General features: G+C 36.4%; 1 protein-coding gene across 1 annotated transcript in view; it reads left to right on the top strand.

Annotated features, from left to right (window-relative positions):
- The window catches only part of LOC145664082 (uncharacterized), a 40,345-nt gene extending 19,163 nt beyond the window's left edge, over positions 1 to 21,182 (top strand). The window contains exons 2-5 of the mRNA XM_081730429.1: positions 2,430 to 3,624; positions 7,821 to 7,947; positions 14,620 to 14,804; positions 20,868 to 21,182. Coding sequence (XP_081586555.1) covers positions 2,430 to 3,624; positions 7,821 to 7,947; positions 14,620 to 14,804; positions 20,868 to 20,965 — 1,605 coding nt within the window. The 3' untranslated portion in view covers positions 20,966 to 21,182. The remainder of the gene's footprint in view (positions 1 to 2,429; positions 3,625 to 7,820; positions 7,948 to 14,619; positions 14,805 to 20,867) is intronic.
- The last annotated feature ends 3,595 nt before the right edge of the window (positions 21,183 to 24,777 follow it).

Here is a 24,777-nt window from a genome sequence, read left to right as displayed (position 1 = left end):
AAACAGTAAGCTATAATGAGGAGGCATTTGAAATTTATTTATCATTTCAAGAACAGATCCTGTCACATTCGTTAATCCTCTATCTAAACTGGAAGGGGTAGAAATAGATATATTTCCGGTGTTAACATTGATCGCCATAAGGCGAAAATGGCAATAGATAACGAGAAACCTTTTTTTTTTTTATGGAATATGAAAATATCTTTCATTTGCGCCGATTCTCTTAATGCAAACGGAAGTTGTTCAAATCGATTACCACTTTCGACTTTAATATTAATCTTCATATAGGAAAACAATAAAAGATAGCAATAAATGACCTTTTAATACAATTTCAGTGTCCCATAGAACAAACTCCATCTCTGACCTTATTTCCTTATTACAACTGCTAGTTACAGTTTCACTACGTTTAATTTCAGCATTGAGTTTGCATAGTTTGGAAATCTTGAAACGAAACACATTTTTTTTAAAAATGGAACTTACAGTAAACCTTATTGAAGGAAGAGAACTGTGTAGTTATCCTAACGAACTCTTTGAATTTGAGAAAAATGCAATGAATACCAGTAATTCATATTTGGCGCTTAAGTAACAATATGGGAATTGTACAGCGAAGCAGGCAAAAATAAATTTTGCTGAAATTGAAGCAAAGACCTCCCAAATGAACTTCATCGTGTTCATTTTCATAATAAATGTTTAGTATAACGTCCCACGCTTATGCTCTTAAGGTTGAAAGAGAAGGATGACTAATAAAAATGAATGAATGTGAAATTTATTATTTTTTGTGCTTTCCGTTCGGGAATTGAACTCTGGACTACGTTCACAAAAGAAGCAGCGCGAGTCCAAATATATTTTTTTTCTAATTTTCATCCCAACGAGCAGTTTGGCTGAAGACCGTGGTTCATGGAAGCTTCTCAGTTAACAGCAAGAAACTTGTTAATAAAGGAGAACAGCTAGGTTGATAATGATTATGATAAATACTATGTACTATTTAAATTGTTTTACAAATATGTGACCAACCTAGCAAATTTTATTCTACTTCAAACGGATAAACATAAGACATTAAATTTAACTCGTTTTGTTGTGAAGTATTGTGTAATGTTCACTTATGTTAAAAACTGTATGTATGCACTGCTGTTTTCTGAAAATAGCAACACGAAGAAGGAAAGGCGAAAATGTGTCCGAATGAGAAAGGTACTGTGTGTACGGCAGTATATGACGCACGAACAACTTAATTTGAGTTGGATAACGCATGCGTGAATCCACCGGCGCTCTTGGTTTAAGTGCAAAGAGTAGAATTCCAAGTAGGAGATTTACGCAACATCCTAGTGATGGATAAATGCGAAACGTGTGAGCAAACGCCACTGTGCCTCGCCAACTTTATGTAAACAGACCAACTACATGGTTGGTCTCCGAGAGGACAACTTCTTGTATGCAGAATTTATGCAACAGTGATGCGTGTGTGAAAGAAATGGACAAAAGGAGAACTATACGCAGCACTGATCGAGCAGTAGATGGTGAAATGTGACCCTACCATGGGATGACATGTATTTTGTCCTCATGACAGTAACTGCTTGTAACACGTCGTCCACAGTATATTTATATCTACTTCGTATCGACAGTCCGATGGCCTCTGCTGAACATTACACTTGACGATTTTCATTCCTTTGAGTAGGCTTTTATAGATGTAAAACCAGAAGAAGAATACAATGAACTTATGAAAATCGTCACTGACGTGCTGAGTGGCATACGGTCATCTTTCAGGAAGAATTCCCCTTCATCCTATCCTACAGTGACGGTATTATATTCTATTGTAATGAGCAGTCTTCCAGCGGGAATTATCGAGCGTCCGAACGGGAAGTGTCATTGAATGGGACTCCATTGGGTGCAAAACGCGATGGCGGCTTATACTTATAAAGGGAACCTCACTAGTAATCGCTATATCGATGAAGTTATTGAGGTCGAAATCATAACGTTCCTCCTGGCAACTCCTGAAGTTTAATTTCAGCAAAACAATGCCTGGCCACAAATATCCTTGAATATGCTAACCTTCTTCCAGTATCAATGGGTATCGCTGCTTTCCTGATCTGCATTATCACATGACATGTACATCATTCAAACTGTGGTGAATATTGTGGTTGCCACCTTCTTCCTCGTACAAACAGCATAGATTGTTGTGGATAAGCAGCATACAAATTCGTATAACACATCCAAGGTCCATTTGATTTTGTGTTGAGACTCTAATTGCCAGAGCATAAAAAGATTCTAATTGCTTATCATACTGTTAATCAAGGTTAAAGGCAATGTGTAGTTTTGAAATTTTTACAGTTTTTTTACGTTTTAAAGTTAATTTGACTCATTCATAGCTCTGTGATTTTCGCAAGCAGTAGTGTACTTGCCTTTCGTTTCGATTTTATCTTACAAATCTTAAATTTCAGGCAACTGGAGATAACTTTAGCGCAGACGACCAGACAGCCTATTTGAATCAAAACGGAGAGGACCGAATAACACTGAACGAAAAAACTTGTGATGATATTACGAACATTCAGAATCCAAACGCTGAGTTGGAACAACAATATTCAGAAGAATGGGACCCAAGTGTGGTGGACTATCCAGTAAATCGTGTGAAGAAAAGTACTTGTAAAAAACATGTTACGTTTAAGTTAGACTCTCCTGAACGTGACAAAACACCTAACAAAAAGGACAAGGGGAAAGGAAAGAATTCCAAGTCTACTGATTCTTGGAAATCAATTAAGAATGCAAGACGAAGTGAAAAGGCACCAGAGTGCTTTATCTCTAGGCTCAAACGAAGAGACCCCGAAACTGGAGATAGTTCAGAATCTGTTTGCGCCGATAGAAAGATAGTGTCAGTGAACTTAGAACAATTTTCAGAAGTAGGACAAACTGGTGGTGATTCCGTCTCTCAAAGTAGCAAGAAGTGTATTAATAACAATGAATCTATACGGAACAGGTTTAAAGAAGTGAAAAGACCAGAAAGTAGTTTATCCAGTCCTTGCACAACTTTATCACAAGGTGATGCAACAGATAAACCATCGTCATATAAAATTCGTAATACAAAAAGCTATCCTGATCATGATAGCATAGGCCAATTTGAAAAAGGACAACAGTTCTCTACAAATAATATAAGACACGTCGTTCCGTGCCCATTTGAAGCTCAAGTTCCATCCTATTCAGATGTAAATAAATCTAATATTAAGCGGCATGGAAGAAAAGGTAAAAATTCTAAACAAAAGAGTTATACATTAAATCAGGAAACTCAGAAACATGGAATAACAACACAGACTTCTGAAATAAACTGTTATGATCCCAATAACCGAACTGTGGACTGGGCGGAGGAAGTAGAAATGTGTTTGGACTCTGAGCCATTTGAGGAGCAAAGAAAATGTTCAAACATGTGTGAGACTACACGCTCAGTATCGTTTACGTCTCTTTTGAATTTCTTTGTAACGGAACAAATGCGAGAAGAAGAACCAAAGAAAGCGCCTGCAATACGAATTCTTCGTGAACATCTTTATCGATGTCGTGTTATACCAACTTTTACTAAGACAAAGACGGAAGGACCAGTTCATAGCCCTCGCATCACGTACTCCTGTAATGTTCTTGGATTTGAAGGTGAGTTCATTTGGAATTAGCTTATAGGTAAGTAATTGAATTTTGAAATTTCCATTGTAAACTTTGACATATAGGGCCACACAATTTACTCGCTAATCATGATAATTTAAATGATATAGCATGAAGATACCATTAACAACTAGCCATGGACATGCTTAAAATCAGTGATGTTCAGCCAGTTCGCCCACATTGGTTGTTAAAAGGGCGTGGGTGGATAAGTATAGCAAAATGGTCCCAGATGAATCTTGGGATGACAACTGGGTGGTATAGGTAGGTACCCCCAAGATACATTAATCCCTCACATTTGAAACCTCAAATCTCATAGGTTCATGAAAAATGGCGCAAAATCGGTAAAGTGCAATCATTATTTCTCAAGAATGGCTCGATCGATATATTTCGTACTTGGATATATGTATATGGGCAAACAAGGGCTTTGTCTGAAATAATTAACAGCTCCCCCGACCATTCCCCCCCCCTCAAAAAATTCGATTCAATATTTTGAGCCCTTTGGATAAATGATGGTCTGTTAGCACAATTATGAAAAATAAATTTTAGATGTCGCTTTAACCCTACAATCACATATTTTTTTTTCAAAATTGTATCACGGGTAACATGGTCAAAATTAGCCAAAACCAACCATACCACACCAATAAGGGAGCAAATAAAAAAGAACAGCTATTGATGTAACTTTAGCATATTTGCTAAGTGAATGAATGAAAACTCACACCTGAAGTGCCACATTCACTGAGGCCCTATTTGATGCCTGTGGCGTCCCCATCCCCATTTTGAACCAAAGTGAAACTGTTGGTTTTGGTGTTAATTTCATATGAATCAATCAGCCTGAACATGAATTTGGGGTTAAAATTGTCATTAGACCCCCGTAAGTATCCCATTTGAAGGTGCCTGAAGTTTCAGTGTGAGTATTCATATAAAAAGTCAATGTTACCTATACCTACAGTGTCCAATCAAAGTGAAATAACCTCAGCTGGAAAGAGAATAACTATCAACAGCAACATAATGTAATGTAACATTTGTTGTAGTGTCTCCCATAGGTCCTGAGAGGAGGGATAGGGATAAGAAGCAGAATAGTGGAAAACTGCAACATTTGAATAAAAGGTACATTTCATCCAAGAAATAGAAGAAAATATAATGCAAACGGAAAGAAGTTACAAGTAAGAAGTACAAGTATTTCAAATGTGTGAAACAAATAAGGATGAAACGAACGTTGCAGTATGTACTTCAGTCCTTGTCGCTGTTTTCATTTATAACCACACAAATGTTGTCGTGATCGACTATTTTGCTCAATACTTGTGCTGGTTTTGAGATCATCGACAAATATCTTCCATAACTTAGGTAATAAATAACGGCTGCAACATGGGACCAAGAGCCAACTGTTCACAATCCATGCGCACAGTCGCAACAATACCGAATGACACCTTTGTAACCTTCTGTATTTGGTTTCAGATGAAGCATTTGTATGTCCTGCTTTGCATATATCTTGAATGCACTGTCGTTTTCAATATCTTGTCGTTATCTTTAACATTCTGCATATTAACATTACCTCTTTCATCCAACATTTCAGCCATACAACATATTGCCTGTTGATATTGGAAGGATCCACAAAATAATCCTTTCAAATATTTTTCGGTCATTCGAGGAAAATCCTCAAGATCCTGTGCAGAAATAGATGTACACGGAAGTTCTCTTGTTCGCAATTTCTTCTGTTCAACAAAGGCTCCAAAAGTGTTTTCGTTTCTTGAAGTTTTTGATGATTGCGGAGTGGTTTTCATCTGGTGCCATACGTATGGAGAATGTATTGTCTAGAGAACTAGCAATTCTATAATACGGGCCGATATTAGCTATCATTTCATTGTCAAATATTTCATCCAACAGACCATACTCTTCTTATAGCATTCCATGTATAGCTTCAACTGCCCAACGAATTCTTCTAACAAACCTGGTATCATTTGCTTCTGCAGTGGACAGTTGTGACTTTTTACCTTTAAATACAAGCGTAGGAACTTCATAACCTTTGTCCTCAATGTAAGTTTTACAGGGTCTATATTTTAATCCACTGACTACTAATTTACTAATATAAAACGTACAATTCTTATGTGGATGGGGAGTCTTGACCCCCCCAAGCAAAATCGCAACAGACGCTCCTGGCTGTCAGTATTCATTTTTTTGCGACAAATTCACACAATCACAAAGAATCATTGTTTCGTGCTTGTTTTAAAGTGACAAGGGTGTTCATTCCCAAATAAATTGTTAAATATTAACAGTTTCACTATATCTCAAACTACGGATGGGGGTGCCACAGGCCATCAAATGGGGTCTCACTGAATGTGGCATTTCAGGTGTGATTTCTCGTTCATTCACTTAGCAAATATGCTAAAGTTACATCAATATCTGTTCTTTTTGCATTTCCCCCCTTATTGGTATGGTATGGTTGATTTTGGCTAATTTTGACCATGGTGTACGCGTGATACAATTTTGAAAAAAAAAAATGTGATTGTAGGGTTAAAGCGACATCTAAAATTTATTGTTTCATAATTGTGCTCGCAGACCATCATTTTTAGTCAAAAGGAGGCTCAAAATATTGAATATTGATTTTTTTTTTTTAAGGAGAAGAAAATGGTCTGGTGGAGCTGTTAATTTTTTCAAAGCCCTTGTTTACTTATATACATACATCCAAGTTCGAACAAAATTGATCGAGCCGTTCTTGAGAAATAAATTAATCCCACTTTTACGATTTTGCGCCATTTCTCATGAACCAATGAGAGTTGAAATTTGAAACGTAAGGGGTTAATGTGTCTTGGGAGTACACTCATGTTCAAAATGATTGTCGCATATCTATAACTGTCTTATTGTAAGAATATAATTTGATAATGATTTTGCAGGGTACTTTTAATACTCATACTATGTGTATAATCGGGAAATGTATATTTCTGGTAAAATTCATAGGAAAAGAATTATAAATACGAAAATTAGAATGAGTAAAACAAAATGTTGCTAAATGGACAAGAAAGTTTTATTTTCGTTTTATTGTTCTTATTTACTGCTTTTTTGACATGAAATTTGCCACATATATGTCTTTGCCGATTATACACATACTAACATTATAAGAAATACCGGGCGAGTTCGTTATCAAATTATATTCCTACAACAACATATTTATAGACATGCGACAATAATTTTGGACATGAGTGTACCTACCTACCACCCACTTGGCGTCCCAAGATTCATCTGGGGCCATTTCACTATACTTATCCATCCATGCCCTTTCTGAGGATTCCGAAACCAGTTTTAAACTGCTTCTAGATCCATTATTTAGGGGGGGGGGAAGGAAATAAGCAATGAGACTTGACAACAATTTCTTCTTTGCCAACGTTTTAAATATTGAGACAGGAAGTACTGTACTGGTCTTTAGACTCTATATTCTTAAGCAAAAGAAACACTGACCAAAGCTTCGATACACATTGTATTATAACCTTAAAGTGTAACGGTTTCGGATATCTTCCTCAGACACTGTAGAACAAAATTGAGTTGATGTTGGGTTTAACGTCCCGTTCAGCAGCGAGCCTATATGGGACGTGGACCTACTGATTAACGTGGAATCCGAACCACATGAGCTCCCGCCGGGAATCGAACCCGGGTCTTCCACGCCAAAGGCGCGTACGCTAACCGCTTAGCCACAGAGGAGCTCTAGAGCAAAATTGAAGATACAGACATATATGTAGTCATTCTTATGAAAAAAGAATGGCTATCTGTATCTTCATTTATGTTCTACAGTGTCTGAGGAAGATATATGAAACCATTACACTTAAAGTTTATAATACAGTGTGTGTTGAAGCTTTGGTCAGTGTATCTTTTGTTATAATACCCAATCCAAAGCCATAGATAGTCTTATTATCAATATTTTTCTCTATGTTTAATTTAAATGAAAGTAAATTTCAAATAACCTGTCTTTGAAATTTTATGTTCAACAAATATAATAGTTCTTGAACAATTCACATATAATCAATGCCCATAGTAGAGACATAATGTGTGAGCCTTGTCGTCAAGAAGTACGAGAACCAATCTTCACTTAAATGATTACAAGTAATTCTCTCATTTAATTTTTTGTATAAAATAGTATTATATCAGCTATTATTCTACATGTATTATTTTTAAATATTTTGGCTTTATATTTACAGTTACTGGTGATGGTCGTAGTAATCAAGATGCTAAGAAAGAAGCTGGGAAGCAAATGTTGAAACTGCTGTTGCTGAATCAAATAGAAAATCAATTACCGTCCAGAATAAGACCCTTCAAACCCAAACAGTAAGTACCCAGATCCAGCCATGTTTGAAGGAATTTGAGCGGGAAGCTACCACATTTTGTTTTTATAATTAGCTCTTTTTTCTTTAGCTAGGTTAGGTTGCAGCCACAGTTTGTTTCAAGTTATCACTTGGCTCCAAAAAGTTCTCCAACTATGCTTTAGTAAATTCAAGTCCATCTACCAAATATAGGTTCCTAGCCAATTTTCCAATAATAATAATAATAATAATAATAATAATAATAATAATAATAATAATAATAATAATAATAATAACAGATTCAAAGATGGCCGTACATCTTTCACTGACGATCCCGGTCGTGATGGAATCCATTCCACACCAATCACTCCTAGGTACATTCGGCACGTTAAGTAGCTTATCATTGAGAGTCGTTACATAAGCTTTCGAGAAATTGCAAAGGTATTTCGGAGTTCCTTTCGTTAGGAATAATAAACAAAATAATTTATGACCGTTTGCTGCTCCGAAAAATAGGTGTTCACACTGGGTTTCAAAATAGTTTTCCGCTTTTGACAGGTTCGGAAGAGTTGAAGTCGCGCTGAATTGAATTTTGTTAGTCTGGACTTAGCGCCAAGTGATTTACACATGTTTGGTCCTCTAAAAGATTTTCTTGGAAGCTATCAATCTCCACTGCGATGACGAAGTGAAGTAAACTGTCCTATAGAGAGGTTCAAGGGATCTTTCTATGCGGAAGCACTCCATGCATTAGTTAAACGCTAAGATAAATGTATAATTAATACAGGGGTCATTCGGAAAATAAGTGCAGTTTCCAGTCCTTGGAATTTTTTGTTCTGTTTTTATTTATTTTGTTTTATTTACTTATTACAAAATATCCCGGATTGACTTGATCGCCCCTCGTATTTTTCAATAATACAACCAGTGTTTCTTCCAGACCTGTTTTTGGGGGGGCACTGACCCCCGGAGCAGACCAAAATAATACGTCTATAATATAATAATAAATATAATAGTATCTGTAGTGCCTCCCCGGAATACTAAGTGTGCCCCCCCCCGGAACATTGTTTCTGAAAGAAATACTGAATACAACTTCATCGAGAACACATTATTTTTCGAGATGTTTTCCGAATGATCTTGAAAATTGTATTATTTTATTAGTTACACATGCAAATCATTGTATTTAAAAACAAGAAAATTAGGAAACCCAAAAATGGATCAAAATATTGCGATCTTGACCAATAATTAGATTTTGTATCAGGGGCCACAAAATTTTTTAATGGCCTCTGTATCGAGTTTTCGTAATTTTTTGCGGAATAAGCACATCATACTGATTTAAGTGCTGGTTGGGTTTGGTTACACTATATGCAGTTCTCGAGATATAAAACGTACAAGATAATTTTTCTTGGAATATATTGGATCTTTTGGGCTAATTCAATCAGGGATCACCAAATTTTTGAACGGCCCCTAAATCGGGTTTTCGGGTTTTCTGCAGAATAAGCACATCATACTGACTTAACTGATACTTCGGGTTTGGTTACACTATAATGGCCTAAAAGAAAATAATTTCTGATTGAAATATATTGGATCTTTTGATCCAAAAAAGAATTAGAACCTGCCAAATTGTGTTTATAACTTTCACTCAATTATTCGTCGTCCTTCACTGACTCAATTCGTCGTTCTTCACTGACTTCCTATCCTCTCGAAATCGTTTGTGCCACTCAAAAACGTGTTCGGCTTAATGCTGCAACACCACAACTTTTCTGAATCATTTTTAGTGTGTCTGTTACAGATATATCAGTTTTACAGCAGAATTTATTCAACCTTCTCATCCATTTCACACTTTGACACAGACTAACAACAGGTATGTGAGTCACACATCTTGTCTAAACTACTGCAACTACACTTCAATTAACAATACTATGATGTTAAAATGTAATTTAAGAACAAATATTATATTAAAATTCAATGAATTGCTTATTATAAATCTTAACTGCTTATTAGAGTTGTTAAGAGCTTATTGTATTCATGTAAAATCATTAAATGTAAATTGGCTGTTTGTAATAAGTCCTAGATATTTGATAGATTACACACAATCCATTGCTTCTTTACTTAGAAAATACCTTGTATGTCGGACCAATAATCCATTTACCTGAGCAATAGATGTTGTGTGAAGTGAAAAGTATTTTTTTAATGTGAAACTATAACAGACAAAGAACAAAAATGATAGCAAACAGCCAGTGGCGTAGCAATAGGGTAGGCAGGGTAGGCATTGCGTACGGGCGCAATGCTTTCAGTATATTACGAGTTTTTAATAAAAAAAAAAAGAAAGCAAATTATATAAATGAAGCCCAAAGTTTTCACGGTTTTCATTTCCGAACATTTCAAGAATAAAAATTCCTGCTCACTTCGCTCGCAGTTTATTAAATTTACGTATCAAACTATCGGCATTACTGTAAACGCGTTGAGGTTATAACACTGTCCTATATTACATATACTGAATTTACTAACTGAAAATAAAATTTCCCTGCGCAACAGGCTTTCAACAATAATGACAAATTTTATGACCTATAAAATCTGGATTAAAATTAGTTAAAAAGAGTATAGCACAATTGCCACATACCGCGGCTACACGGAACCAAGCACAAGCACCAAGGGTCGGGCAAATCGGGCAACTGCCCGGGGCACCAAAGTCAGGGGCGCCCAAATGAGCACCAATCTACCCATCTGATTTTGTTCTTAAAAATCAGATTTTGAACTATGGCTCAAGCAGGCCACGATTCAGTAATAATAATTAAAATGATGGAAATCGCAGACTTTCCAATGAGTACTACACTTTTCCAAATAAGGCTGGTGTTCTAGAAAAACTATTGTTATGTTATTCTCCAACTTGGATGTGGTCTACTGTGAGCCTTGCTGGCTGTTTGCATATAGGCGGGGACGAAATTTTCGAGAAGAATGGATTAATGGCATAAATGCATGGAAGAAGTTGTATATATATATATATATATATATATATATATATATAGTAAGGCATGAAAGCTCAGAAACCCATATTCCGTCAGTAATGGCGAAATCTGCATAGGTCAAAAGTCAAACAATGATAAGCAAACTCGATTTGGAAACACACGAGAGAATTAATTAGTGACAGTAAGTATTAAAACGAGTGTTTGGTTGTTTTCATTTCCCTGTATTCTGGTAATGTAACACTTCGTGGACATCAAGAATTTGTGAAAGAATGCTACGACTCATGTAATTTCTTTTGAACTATCAATCTTATGGCAGAATTTGATGATGTTTTGAAAAGCCTTTTAGAAGACGACAGAAAGATCAAATACCTAAGCCAACAAATTCAGAATGAAAGAATCGATCTCACTGCAAACAAAATTAAGAAAAACATCTGCAATGAGATTCTAGAGGCTCCTTTTTTCAACATTATCCTGGATTAACGCAAGACATTACAAAAATCGAGCAAATAAGCACCATCATTCGTTATCTTCTAAACCTAGTGATCATTTCCCATAGTTCGAAGTTGTAGAAACCTCCCTTGGATTTTATAATATGGACGAACACTGTGCAGAAAATTATGAAGATTCAATACTAAAAATCCTGTTAGAAAATGAGATTAACATTAAGAAGTGCAGAGGACAAGGCTGCGATGGAGCAGCTGTAATGAGTGGTCGTATTTTTGGCATGCAAACGCGGATTCAAAAACGCACCAAGAATGCCATGTATGTTCACTGCGCAGCACATAATTTGAAACTCGTGTTATCAGATGCTGCCAAAGTTAACACAGAAGCTGTTAATTTCCTTGCCACTCTACAAAATATATGTAACTCCTTTGGTAGGAGCGGAAAATGCTGGAAGGTTTTACGAGATTGTATTCGCTAGGACACATCTCCGGAAAATGAAACAACACTGAAGAAACTCTCTGAAACACGCTGGAATTCAACTAATAATGCTGTGCTCGCATTAACATTGTAAGAAAGAGATATGCGGACGTTATGAAATTCTTAATGCCATGTGCCTTACTGGAACAGAAATAGAACGGACACAAGCAGCTGGTTACAAACGAAAAATGGAAAGGTTCGATTTCGCGGTAATGCTTGTGTTGTGGAAAAAAAAAAAACGCTGAGCCCTAGTACATGTATACCAATGCACGCTTTCCCCTCATACCTATTCTGTCTATGAATATAAAACTTAGTATACACATTTCTTATCCCCTATAGTATTTTTCGAGATACATTTAGATTGTATGCTTTTACCCCGGCACCCTCCCAATTTTCCCTGTTCAAATACATTATGGGTCCCAATAGATAGCACCTCTGGAAAGTTTGTTTCATGCTGAAGAGAATGAACTGTAAACCATGACTTTCTAATGAACAGTGTTGATGCAATAGCTATTTCACTGCGAGCAGGCCAGTGCCGTGGAAAATCAGCGCCCGGGGCGAGAGTATACGACGGCGCCCCCATACATATATTCCAAGTATTTTTTCCTTTCTTTTGCCCCTTTTTCTCCCGATTTTCGCCCCTCTTACTTCGGCGCCTGGGGCCGGCGCCCCGCTCCCCCCCCTCACGGCACGGCCCTGACTGCGAGTCTATGATTGTCTTTATATTAACAGGGTTAATGGCCCCAGGGACTTACTCCGTTGTTCTTGGCATCTAATTTTTTGTGCATGAACATATCTTTGTTATGATTATCGAATGGACTAGGTTTGATTCGGATGTTCGGATGACAGGTTCATGTTCTTTCCTTCAGAATATTGAGTAAAAAGAGCTCAGGAATTGGACATCTCTGATCTGATAAAAGAATTTGCTGAAGCAAAAGTGAAAAAGAAACACTTCTGGTTTTGTATAAAAATTTGTCGATTTTAAAAAACTGAAAATAGAAAAAAATGCTTATTAGCGGTTTCACACGGTTTATTTTTATTTTATAATTATGTAAAATCGTAACATACCATATATATTCATTTGAAATCCTTTTGGTAGTACTGGTTGATACATTACTGTTTATTTACATTATCATTGCAAAAAAAAAAAAAAAGTCCGGATTTTAAAATGTGTATATTTTTAATGAACAGGGCACAGCCCAGTTTACTTTTAAAAGGTATACCACAACGATACAAAAAGGAAAACGATCAATGCCCTCCCAGTGATAATTTTCGGTTTATGGCCGTGTCTGTGCGTACGCATAGGTTATAGATGGTCATGCATGGAGCCGATTCGATGGGTGAGAGGGCGCCACTGGGGATTTTGCCTAGGGGCGCCAAAGACCATTGTTCCGCCACTGCAAACAGCGAAAAACGTTGTTTGGGAATCGATTCAGCGTCTTAAAAAAATAGAAAGAAAGAAAGATAAAAGAAAATAATACCATCCTCACCAGTGACATATTTAGAGGGGCTATCGGCCTCAAGCCCCCCTCCCAAAATAAATTTGTTAGTTTTTCGCATCTCAAAGACACTAATAATCTTTCTTACTATTTCTAAGAATGTCATTGAGTTTCCATGTTATTATGCTCTTTCTTCAGAAATAATACGGTATTTGTGAAATTTTATTCCATGTAAGAACTGCGTTCTTTTTTTCTTTCTTTCGTCCATTCTACTACTGTTTTTTTTTTTTCCTTCGGTTCTCCTATCATACTTTCGACTTGTTACTTGTGATCAAGTCGACCGCCGTTAATAACTCCAAAACTAATAGGAGCTGATAAGCGAAACTGGTGTTCCACATCAACTTGCACTGTTAATGTTCCACACCAACTAAAACTGCAATCAGTATATTTCAGCTGCAACTTGTCTCAACATTTTCTTTCTGGTAAAAACGTACATAGATAAAACTGAATACTTTCATTTTTTTTTCTTTTTGCCATTTCTTTACCCACAAATCTTTACTGAAAATGGAAGTAGTTGAAATTTTCTATTATTTCTGGTTGCAATGAAGACGGAAGTGTCACTGTCTCAGCGATCCCGAAAACTATGGATTCAATACTAATATCGGTAATTTTAGATCATGTTTCTATATATATCTCCTCCCCTTCCTCCAAGTTACTGGGCTAAATTTGGATTTAAATGGCATCGGAAGTGTCACTGTTCATCTCAGCGACTCTAAAAGCTATGGATTCAGCACTAATATCGGTCATTTTCGATCATTGTTAAATATCTCACCCTTCGCTAAGTTGTACCGTCAAAGTGAAGTGGTAAAATCCATACCAGGCCCGATCTTATCTATGTTGAAAATTTGATCGAGATTGATCCCGTGGTTCAAGAGTTTATTACGTCACAAGCGTAGTCACTTTCATTTTTGTTTATTTTTATATATCTCCCCCCCCTACACACACACACACACACACACCTCAGATGCACCGTCAAAAAAAAAAAAATCCCAGGTCTGAACCTTATCTATGTGGCAAATTGGATCGAGATCGGTCGGGTGATTGAAGAGTTATTAAGTTTATTTTTATATATCCCTCTCTCCCTCCCCTGCGCTGTACCATCAAAGTGGAGTGATAAAAACCATAGCAGGCTCGAGTCTCATCTATGTTGAAAATTTGATCGAAATCGGTCGGGTGGTTCAAGTCACAAACATAGTTATTTTCATTTTTATATATAAATAGATAGATTGCTCTGGTCATATCTTATTTATTCATACTCAATATTAACATACGTAATAGTCACAATGTTAAATCAAATTTCACAATTATATTTTTCAGTCTTGCTCAGATAGAAATAACAAAGGAGGAAGTAAATGATTGTTGTGATTATGTCGGAAAGTTACAGCAGATATGTTTGCGAAGGAAAGTCCAAGTACCACAATATACTGAAGTCTCTATCGACGGTCCACCCCATCGAAGAGTGTTCACAATACAGTGCTCAGCCTTAAATCAGACTACGATTGGTAAGTTTTACTTCATTGAAAGTAAAATAATAATAATAATAATAATAATAATAATAATAATAATAATAATAATAATAATAATAATAATAATAATAATAATAATAAAAAGTTTTTACTTTCAAGTTAAACATAAGTGATACTCTCCGTCTAAAAGCAATCGCAAGTGGCTTGTTATGCAGAGTTTAGTATTGAACTAAAGTCCAGATTTTATCACATTATTTAATTTATGCTTGGTAAGTACTGCTTCTCAGTACTCAGAAGATAATTGATAAAATTTGAATACTTTATATCTTATCTTGGAAGTCTTTCTATGCTAACATTTATTTTTCTCATTGAGTGATCGCTGATATGACGATCATCCTTCGCTGAAAAACAATTGTTTTTAATACGTTTATATACTGAAGTACCAAAATATTTCTAAACCATATTTCAATTTCCTAGTATAACTTTTGATTTTCTTTACGAAGAAAATTAGACTGATGCTTTCTTAAAAATATTTCATTCTAAGGTTAAATTTCTTTTTCTTCATCTTCTACAGGCTTAACTACTATTTTCTTTCAGTATCTTACGAGGATGGTTCAGAAAGTAATGTCTCTAAGGTGATACCTTTATTTGTGTTTGGCCGATAGTACTGAAACAGGTATCAGTTTGCAATATCAGCTAGAAATGATGGCATCATTACAGGCAACACATTTGCACCAACACGAAACTAGGTTTTATCCTGCCGTGGCGAAAAATTGTGGTGGCTTCTGGCGACACCACTATCGAACTGCTGCTTCAAACTCACACAACTGTTGAGCCAGAACTGTAGCGTTGGTCCTTAAGGTGATTCTTAAGTTTCGGGAAGGGTCAAAAGTCGCAGGGCGCAAGATCCGGGCTATAGGCAGGATCAGACAGAATGTCAACAACACTTTGCCAACAGATGGGACAACTTTGAATTTTTTTGTCGGAGGAGAAGGTGTGTGGCGATACTCCATAGACTGACCCTTCGTTTCCCGGTCTTAATGGTGTATCCCCCACTCGTCACTGACGATCAATGTTCTTGGGTGCAAACATTCCGAGTCAGAAATTCTATGATAGCCCGTTGTTTCAACCGGACGTCACCACTGGATGCCATAGATTGTTCCATTACACTGGAGCGAGAAGAGATAGCAAGGTGAAACAAGTGGCATCCTATAGCTTAAACAGCAGTGCATTAATAATAAAAAGTTCAGAATGTTTGCAATATTATTGACCAAATAGTGGACATGGTAGCATTACTTTCTGAATCACCCTCATAAATATGCATTTATAAATAATTTTTGAAAAGAATAATTAGAAAAGGGGTCAATGAGCAAGTTAATCCTGGTGCCTCTGTTACCAACCGAATGTTTTACACTGAAGTTACCAGCAACATGTTGATTTTAGAAAATTACGATACACAACATACTCGCTAGAAGAACAGCAACATGATACTAAATTAGCCATTGTTGCTTTTGAGTACATACTGATGCCAGAAACAAATAGAATTAGTAATATTAAATTTAATGAAGCACATAATATAATTTGGATTAATAGGGAACGAACTTAAGGACCTTCCTTCTGCCACTCTTTCTGCACGATTGGGCTGGTGAAGCTTTCTACAGGGTGTCCAATATACAACGCAACCCGGAGTTTGGGATAGTAAAACTTTTGAACCTGAAGTGATACACGAATAATGGTTATACCAAAATGAAGCCTTGTTCATTCATATATTTTTAAACTAGAAAACAAAGATTGAAGTACACTAGGAACCACAGAGTGTTGCCAGATGTAACCGAAGGTGTAAATCAATTTTTTTTTCAAACCATGTAAATTGACTCATAACTCATACGTATGGATGTTCTGTTGTTAATTTTCAGTTTGTTTAATTGGAGTAGCTTGCAAAATATGGAGCAGAAAAAAGATTTTTTCATTTCCACCGATAACTAATCGGATGAGGCCTCTGTAAGGGTAAACTAGGGAAATCGTAGTTTTCATAAATTAACACTGTGAATTGGCAACTTTTCTGATGTTTTAGTGCATCAAAAGGTGTGTTAAGGATCTGTTTACATTATACAATTCCTGAAAACAATGAAAAACAAAGTTTGAAATTATCATGATAAAATTTTTACTTACATGCACCCGGCAACACTACTATTCATTTCTATGGGGCTATTTAAAGCAAGAGGTATACAAGAACAATTCTTGAACTATTCAAGACCTGGAAACGAACATTAGCAGTACCATTGAGAACACTAACATATTTAATCTTCGTAAAGTTGCTGCCAACCTGGTGAAACGTGTGAACCAGTGTTTGAATCAAAACACGGGACACTCCCAGCATCCGCTGTAAAGCTGGTAACTCATTTCTGATAGTAGCACTGTTGCCGGGTACATGTAAGTAAAAGTTTTATCATGATAATTTCTAAGTTTGTTTTTCATTGTTTTCAGGAATTGCATAATGTAGACAGATTCGTAAGACACATTTTGATACACTGAAACCAGCAATGTTGCCAATTCACAGTGTTATTTATGAAAATTACGATATCCTAGTTCCCCCCTTACAGAGGCCTCATCCGATTAGTTATCGGTGGAAATGAAAAATTCTTTTTTCTGCTCCATAGTTTTCAAGCTACTCCAATTAAACAAACTGAAAATTAACAACAGAACATTCATACGTATGAGTTATGAGTCAATTTACATGGTTTGCGAAAAAATTAATTTACACCTTCGGTTACATCTGGCAACACTGTGTGGTTCCTAGTGTACTTCAAACGTTGCTTCCTATTTTAAAAATATATGCATGAACAAGGCTTCATTTTGGTATAACCAATTATTCGTGTATCACTTCAGGTTCAAAAGTTCTACTATTCCAAACTCCGGGTTGCGTTGTATATTGGACACCCTGTACTTTGAATCCACTGTTGGCAGTGGTAGATCTAGCGGTTGGGCTGAGGGCTTACGTGCCCGCACGCTTCAGTTTTTTGAGTGGCAAAAGTTATTGAAGTTTTATTGATATATTTTTGAAAGTTTGAAAGTAAAACTTTTAAACATTAGATATTTCTAGTTTCTGTTAACGAAATGCGTAAACGGATTTAAAATTAAAATGATTTGCTTAAACTTATATCTATCTGAGTCTGGGTTCTGGTTGCCCCCAGCTTTTTATCTTCTAGATCCACTACTGCCTAATCTTTGAATTGATTAGGTTGGTTTTCCTAATTTTGAATAATTAATATAGAAGTTGAATATTAAAAGATCATATCAGTCTGAACAATTTAGCAATCTTGGCACATGAATTTATATGTTCACACGAGTACAGGGGGAAAAAGTCCTGCAGGAGTCTAAAACTCTTTAACTTGAAACTGATATGTTTTTGAATACAATTTTGGGTTGGAGGTGAGCAGGAGGAAATTTTAAAGTTTTGTTCTGGCCACACTACTCAATGCCGTTTACACTGGTAATCACTTCACTCAAAGACAGTGTTCATACAGAAGCAGGCATAGTACGTGCTGAGGTTTGCCGAGTTAAAAATTTCCCTTCGGCGAGGAGAAAGTTGCAAACAACATATAGGAAACCACAATCAATAGAAACAAAGTATCAAGAGATAGTATAAAAAGTTGAAGGCTGCAAGAATATGCTAGATTATCCACGCAGGGAAGGCCTAGTGCGAGTGATGATGTGATTCAAACTGAGCAAGAGAGCGTGAAGTCAGTGACGGCTCTTTAGAAAAATCACTTGGCTGAAAATTTTAATATTATCTCTATACAAAGATTATTAGTACATTAGGTAAACTCTCTTGACTTAGCTTGTAGCGATCAAAATTACATTTTTACGGATATGACTTCCCTCAAGCGCCGACACTGCGTAAAACGGAGCCCAATTAAATTGTTTAAACGAACTCCATGCCGTAAACGTCGCCAACACTTGCTGGTAAATGTCGATCGTCGATATAGTGACATGTCAAAAGATTGCCGCTAGTGTGCAACTGACAACAGGCTTTCATCGAGTTGAAACAGATATCTAGAGGCGGGTTGTTTAAGTTATCACCGCGTAGCAGCGAGGATTTCATTTTGGTCCGAGCTTCTTCAAATCATCGCGGAGAATCGCGAAGGGACCGACACGAACTATCGCCACTCATATGCATGTGGTTATTATTATATATTATTTTTTCCTGACGAATTGTTCCTAAAGTGAGCTCCGGAGATCAAGAGTAACCCATGTCTACACACCATGAAGTGAAAAATCTTGAGATGAGTGCGTACAGTTGTATGAATTTAGATGGCAACTGTCACCGATCATTAGAAAGTGAATATGGGAGAACTATGAAATAAAGTAAATAGACGCGCGTTATTTTTTTATACGATTACAGGGCGAACGCATTTTATCTGATCCCAAACGGTTATTGCCGAATATACATGTTTAAAAGAGCATTCTGACCAAATTAAAGATACCTCAATGATTTATCCTTCTACAAGCGAGGTTTCTTTCATCGCTTCCGTAGCGAAGTCGGAAGAACACGTGCCCAGTAATCATAAGGTTGATGGTTTGCGCTCACCCCGGGGAACATTTTTTTTAGTGTTTTTAGACTCACCTTAATGTAAACATATAACGCATATATGTGACTTAGCATATTTTGGGGGAGTAATTTTGTGGTTCATTGGCGTTTTGTCGCGTCTCTGCCGCTGGTGGTATAATTTACAAAGTGTGGCCACCGTGGATCGTCGCTACGGGGCCGCCAATTTTTGGCGACATGTCTCTAGTTGCCCATCGGTGGTCCACCGACGCTTACGGCATGGGGAAGATTCTTGGAACTGGTAATGCCGAGGTCAACGTTATAGAAGGTCGTGCGTAGTAAGAAGGTGAAGGTCCAACCTTACAAGTTAAAATTTGAACACCATCTGATAGAAGATTGCAATATGAGAACGGAATTCGTGTATCAAGGTGGTAACGACCTGTCTATAATTCTGTTTTCAGATGATGCCGTGTTTCTGAAACGTCGGCCGAATTTAGGGTTGAAAATTCGCATGAGTTTGAGGACTATACGTTTAATAGTCCCAAAACCAAAGTGTGGTGTGCGGTTTCAATGGACCACGTTATTAATACTTTTTTTTCCTTCGAGAAAAACACACAATAAATGACAATAGCTATCTGAACTTGTTAGAGACTTTTTTTTCAAACATTGAGAGTGTAGGCATCATCAATGACGTTAACTTGTTGCAACATGGAGCACAGACACATTTGGCACACATCTATTGAGGTTTGACAGTTCATAAACAAAAAATTTTAGAAGAGGCAGAATATCCGAAAATTACTCGCACTTTGGCCTTTATGATCACCAAACTAAAAACCTTGTGATAACTGCCTGTCATACAGAAATAACGTATGTGGCGTACGTAAAATCGTATGTTACATTTGTAAATCCTGTAGTTTTTGGACTTAACGAACAGCGAAAGTATAACTGAAAAGATGTATTTTATGCATACTTTTTGTATAAGTGTTCCGAATAAATGTACTTTCCGTACGAACCAAAGAAAGAACTGTATATACATTGTTAGGATCTTACATACAGATAAACGTATGTAACATATAGCTGACGTAGGTAATATACGTATATGTAGAATATGCAATGTATGGAAGACTGTTAGATGTCAGAAATCTTGCAACGGTATGATGTAACATATAAGGGTAGTTGTGTATGTAGCATATGGATAACTTCTGCTCCATACTGATTTCTGTAGTAAGCAAGAGGATTTCGTATATTTGTACAATATACCGCTGTCTAGATAAGGGATTTTTCTCAGTGCAGGACAGTAAAAATTGAGATATGTAAAATGTTAGTATTAATGAACTTATTTCAAGTTATTGTTTGCTGTAGGACTTCATAGACTTCCTTTATGACAATAAAAAGGAAGTAACTAACTGAAACTAACTGTTTGTGTTTGATACAGGCACGCCTTTCTACGACTCAAAGCGTGTAAATTGATTTCATTTTTATCTTGTAATAGCTAAAGTGAAAAAATTGCATTTTGAAAAAAAAAATATATTCTTTTATTTCCAAAATAGGAGTTGGAAGTCAGAAAAAGATAGCGAGAAGAAATGCGGCCAAAGCTATCATTGACTCGTTGATGCCGACACGACAACCTGACGAAGACGTCAGTTAGAAGTCAGTTTAGTATTCAGTGGGAATTTGATCCCAGCAGAATCAACGAATGTACTTATTCAAAGTGTGTGTGTACTTTTAGAATATTATTTCTTTTTTTGAGAAAAGTAGAAATTGTACTTCCTTGGAGGAACTTATTGGCATGCATTCATGATATTTTTAAAATTTTCTTTTAGTCAAGAATCTTTTTTGTACTAAAGAATAAACTGTCAAAGCTACAGTATATTAATTTAATTTAACAGTAACTCTATGCTTAAGATAAGACATACATTTTATGACATAAGTTTTGGAATGCCAAAGTTTGAAATAAGTCTCAACTTTAAAGAGTTTCTCTCATTGGTTTTGAAAGATCTTACAAAATTTAGGCAAAGTCCCTCACATCCTTACAAGATGTGCAGATTTTTCATAGCAATACAGAAAACAAACATGTTTGGTATTATCTACATTCTCTTTACTGACAAATACATCGTCAATATACGAGGGCTGTTTTTTTTTCAATTGTCGTTAAGCCGCGAAAGAAGAACAGCTGAGTTGACAAAAGGGGATAAAACAAAGCTATTTATTGGACATCTCCCCCTTCCCACGCGACAAATAAACTCTTCTGTACAGTTATTGTGGAGTTACGAACTTGTAAACATACCGAGTGCTTGTGTTTCATGAGAAGTGCAAAGGTTGTGTGTTGGGGGAAGTCATCTTATGTCAGAGTACCTGTGGGGGCCAGAAACCTTAATCCACCCCTGTCAGTAACCCGTCATCAATTGTGTTAAAACAGTTCCTTCCATACCAGTGTTGAATTCAGACATTTTCACCCGGGGGGGAATGTCAACTCCTCGGGGGGAGGGTTGTTTTTCTGTATTTTTGCAAGAAAGCAGCAGCATATTTAACAATTCCATTCACATACATATCTTACCTAATATTGAGACTAATTGCTGATAAATATTCAATGTGAAATTATAATTAAAAAAAAACAATCGTTTGATTTCATCTAAAGCATTAAATAAAGACTGGCAAAAATATTTCACACTAAACTTTAACTGCTATTTACAGTAGCTATTTTTGTTATTATTTCCTATATTCAGTAGTTACTGTTTGTTACTAATGTAGAAGTTTTTAAAAAGATTTAAATTAACTCAAATATTTTTTGTCCTAAAACACAAACACACAGAAATATCTTAACAAAAAGTTATCATTCTTTCTCACACTTCTGATTCTAAATCAAGCATATTAGCCTTAGTTTCTTCACTGCATACATATCAATAGTTTAGTTTACGAAATCTTCAGTAGGATTAGTGCCGTGTCGTGGAAAATCAGCGCTTGGCGCGAGAGTATACGACGGCACCCTCGTATATATGAGTGAGGTCGACAGACCAGCCGCGAAAGGCGAGAAAATTTTAAAAAGTAAACCATGCTTTTCCTTGATTTTGAGCACTTTTCATTACTTTTTTCCTTTCATTTTATATAATATGTGCACATGTGTTTTATTCCTTTGTTTTTCTTTCCTTCTTTTCTTTTCTTTTTCCCTCCCGAATTTTGCACCCCTTACATGGCACGGCTCTGAGCAGGATCTTCATCACCTTCAATAGCAATCTTTCACTTATATACTATTGATAAATTTTATATAAGTCTCTAATCCAGGAAGGATAACTATTCCTCCCTGATCCCTCTAAAGGACGCCCTCTGAATCTCTCCCTTTAACTGAATTATTTTTAATTAAAGAAAGGTGTGTTTACTTTAACAATCGTAAAACACGTTTACGTCTGTTACTTCCGATGCGAGAAATTGGATTTATGTGCCCTATTTCAAATAATGCAAGAACTGTACATTTTCAAGAACTGAAGTCTGTTGACATCAGAGATCATATGGAATGATCGAAAGATCTTCCCTATCTTTCCTTTCCTATCTCAACCTGTGGTAGTGCTACCTACTAATATACAATATAGGGCGAGAGTATAGTACCTACTAAAATACAAACTTTTCTTCAACACTTGACAATTTCATGTTCTGCCAAACTCGGTCATAGCGTTAAGAACTACAAGTTTTATTGGCTATTTGGTATTCTATCTTAGATGTTACATGTTTAATATTTATATAGAATGGGTCTGCGTCATTTATATGTATATTGAGAGATTGGATTTCGTGTGCACGTGCACGGAAAGAAAGCAAATAATTATGTGAAGTAATTTCTACATTTTCTGACTGAAAGTTTTTGAGTTTCTTCGGGGGGGAATGAATTTTCATCGGGGGGGAGATTTCCCCGCGGGCTACCCCCTGAATTCAACCCTGTTCCATACAGGACTGCTAATAATTTACTGTCTCTCTAATGAAACCATAATTACACAGTTCTCGTATAATGGATATCTCTAATTCTCACTTTCACCTTATTCGCTGCTTGGAATCTTAATTTCCACTGAACCACAAAAGAAAGAAACTGGCAACATTACACTTGCTCTACTGGTTTAGTGGCAGCGCCTAGCTACATCAGGGTACGTACCAAAGAACCTGGATTCGGGCCGAAGACACAAACACAGGCATGTATCACGCCGTTCCGCTCTCTTAGTTTTGGTGTAAGAATTTATCTTCATAATGTTGGCCAGTAGTAGCGATATCTTCTTTTCTTCTCCCTTTTAATTTCTACTGAACCTTCTTAATACTATCACATAGGCTAAAGAAAACAGGGTTGGGAGTTTTAAGGACAGTTTCAATACGGCAAGAAAAAGAAAGTACTCTCTGCCGTTCTACTGCTCGTCACGTAGTACAGGACTTTTCCTAACACACTATCACCAACATTTAAGCAATGCGTTCGTCGTCTGACTATACCCAACCCAGAGATTTGACTTGTTTCCAACTCCAAGTGTTTCCATTACTCTGATAACGCTCTGTAGATAACTCACTGTTCTTTTTCTAGTTCTTTCAAGTTTTTAACGCCAGCTGTCATATGTTTGGAATTGTGAATACAACGCAGTTCTAGGGACACGGTATCTTACTCATAGAGCGTTCACCTCTGGTGAATGTTATCCGTGCTTGGCTGGAGCCAGCTTGCACCAAGTAGGCCTTATGGTGAGCATGCGGGGTTCTTCGGACCTTTTTACGCATTCCAACATTTCATTCATTCTCATCATCACCGTCTCCTTCAGTTTACACGGCATAAACGTGGCACGTAAAACCGAAATAGTTCATTTTTATTTGTAAATCAGTTCTATTTGCTAACCATGAGTCGTCTACGGTTGAAGAATTACATGTGTCTTGAAAATAGCATATATCTACTTTGGATTCAGAAAAACCACAAAGAGCTTGATCTTGTTAGAATTCTTGCACAAGATATCGATCCGCGATGACTGGGAAATATTGAATGGAATTTTAAACAGTACAAAAAAGATGAAAGTGGATTACGTAGGATACGTTATGTAAATAAAAGGGCTAGGAGGCCAAGGAAAAGGGGTAAAGGTGCTGAAAAATTATCTCTACATCCAACTGGAAGCAGTATTTGAGCTCTTGGGTGTATCCTAAAAGCTCATTTTTTTGCTCTCAATGAAAACAGTGCGAAACTAAAATCCTAATCATTTTATGAACAAAGTTTATGCTCAAGTAACTTCTTAACCAGTTTATTTTTTGTAACTGACTTCCAATATTGCTCTTTTCTCTCCAGCTTTTGCTACCACACACATTGGTTTTTCCGCTTAAATTTCTTCTTATTTCATTTTGAACGCTTTCACACGTCGTTCTTTTGTCTGTCGTGGTAAACACCTTTCTATTCCGTATAATACAATCCTTGGTACAAAATAGAATCCATAATTTTATTTAAAGACACAGAAA

This window comes from Thermobia domestica, chromosome 11 (genome assembly GCF_964235325.1).
Source record: "Thermobia domestica chromosome 11, izTheDome1.hap1.1, whole genome shotgun sequence".
Taxonomy (NCBI): domain Eukaryota; kingdom Metazoa; phylum Arthropoda; class Insecta; order Zygentoma; family Lepismatidae; genus Thermobia; species Thermobia domestica.
This window is presented reverse-complemented; position numbering and strand designations above follow the sequence as displayed.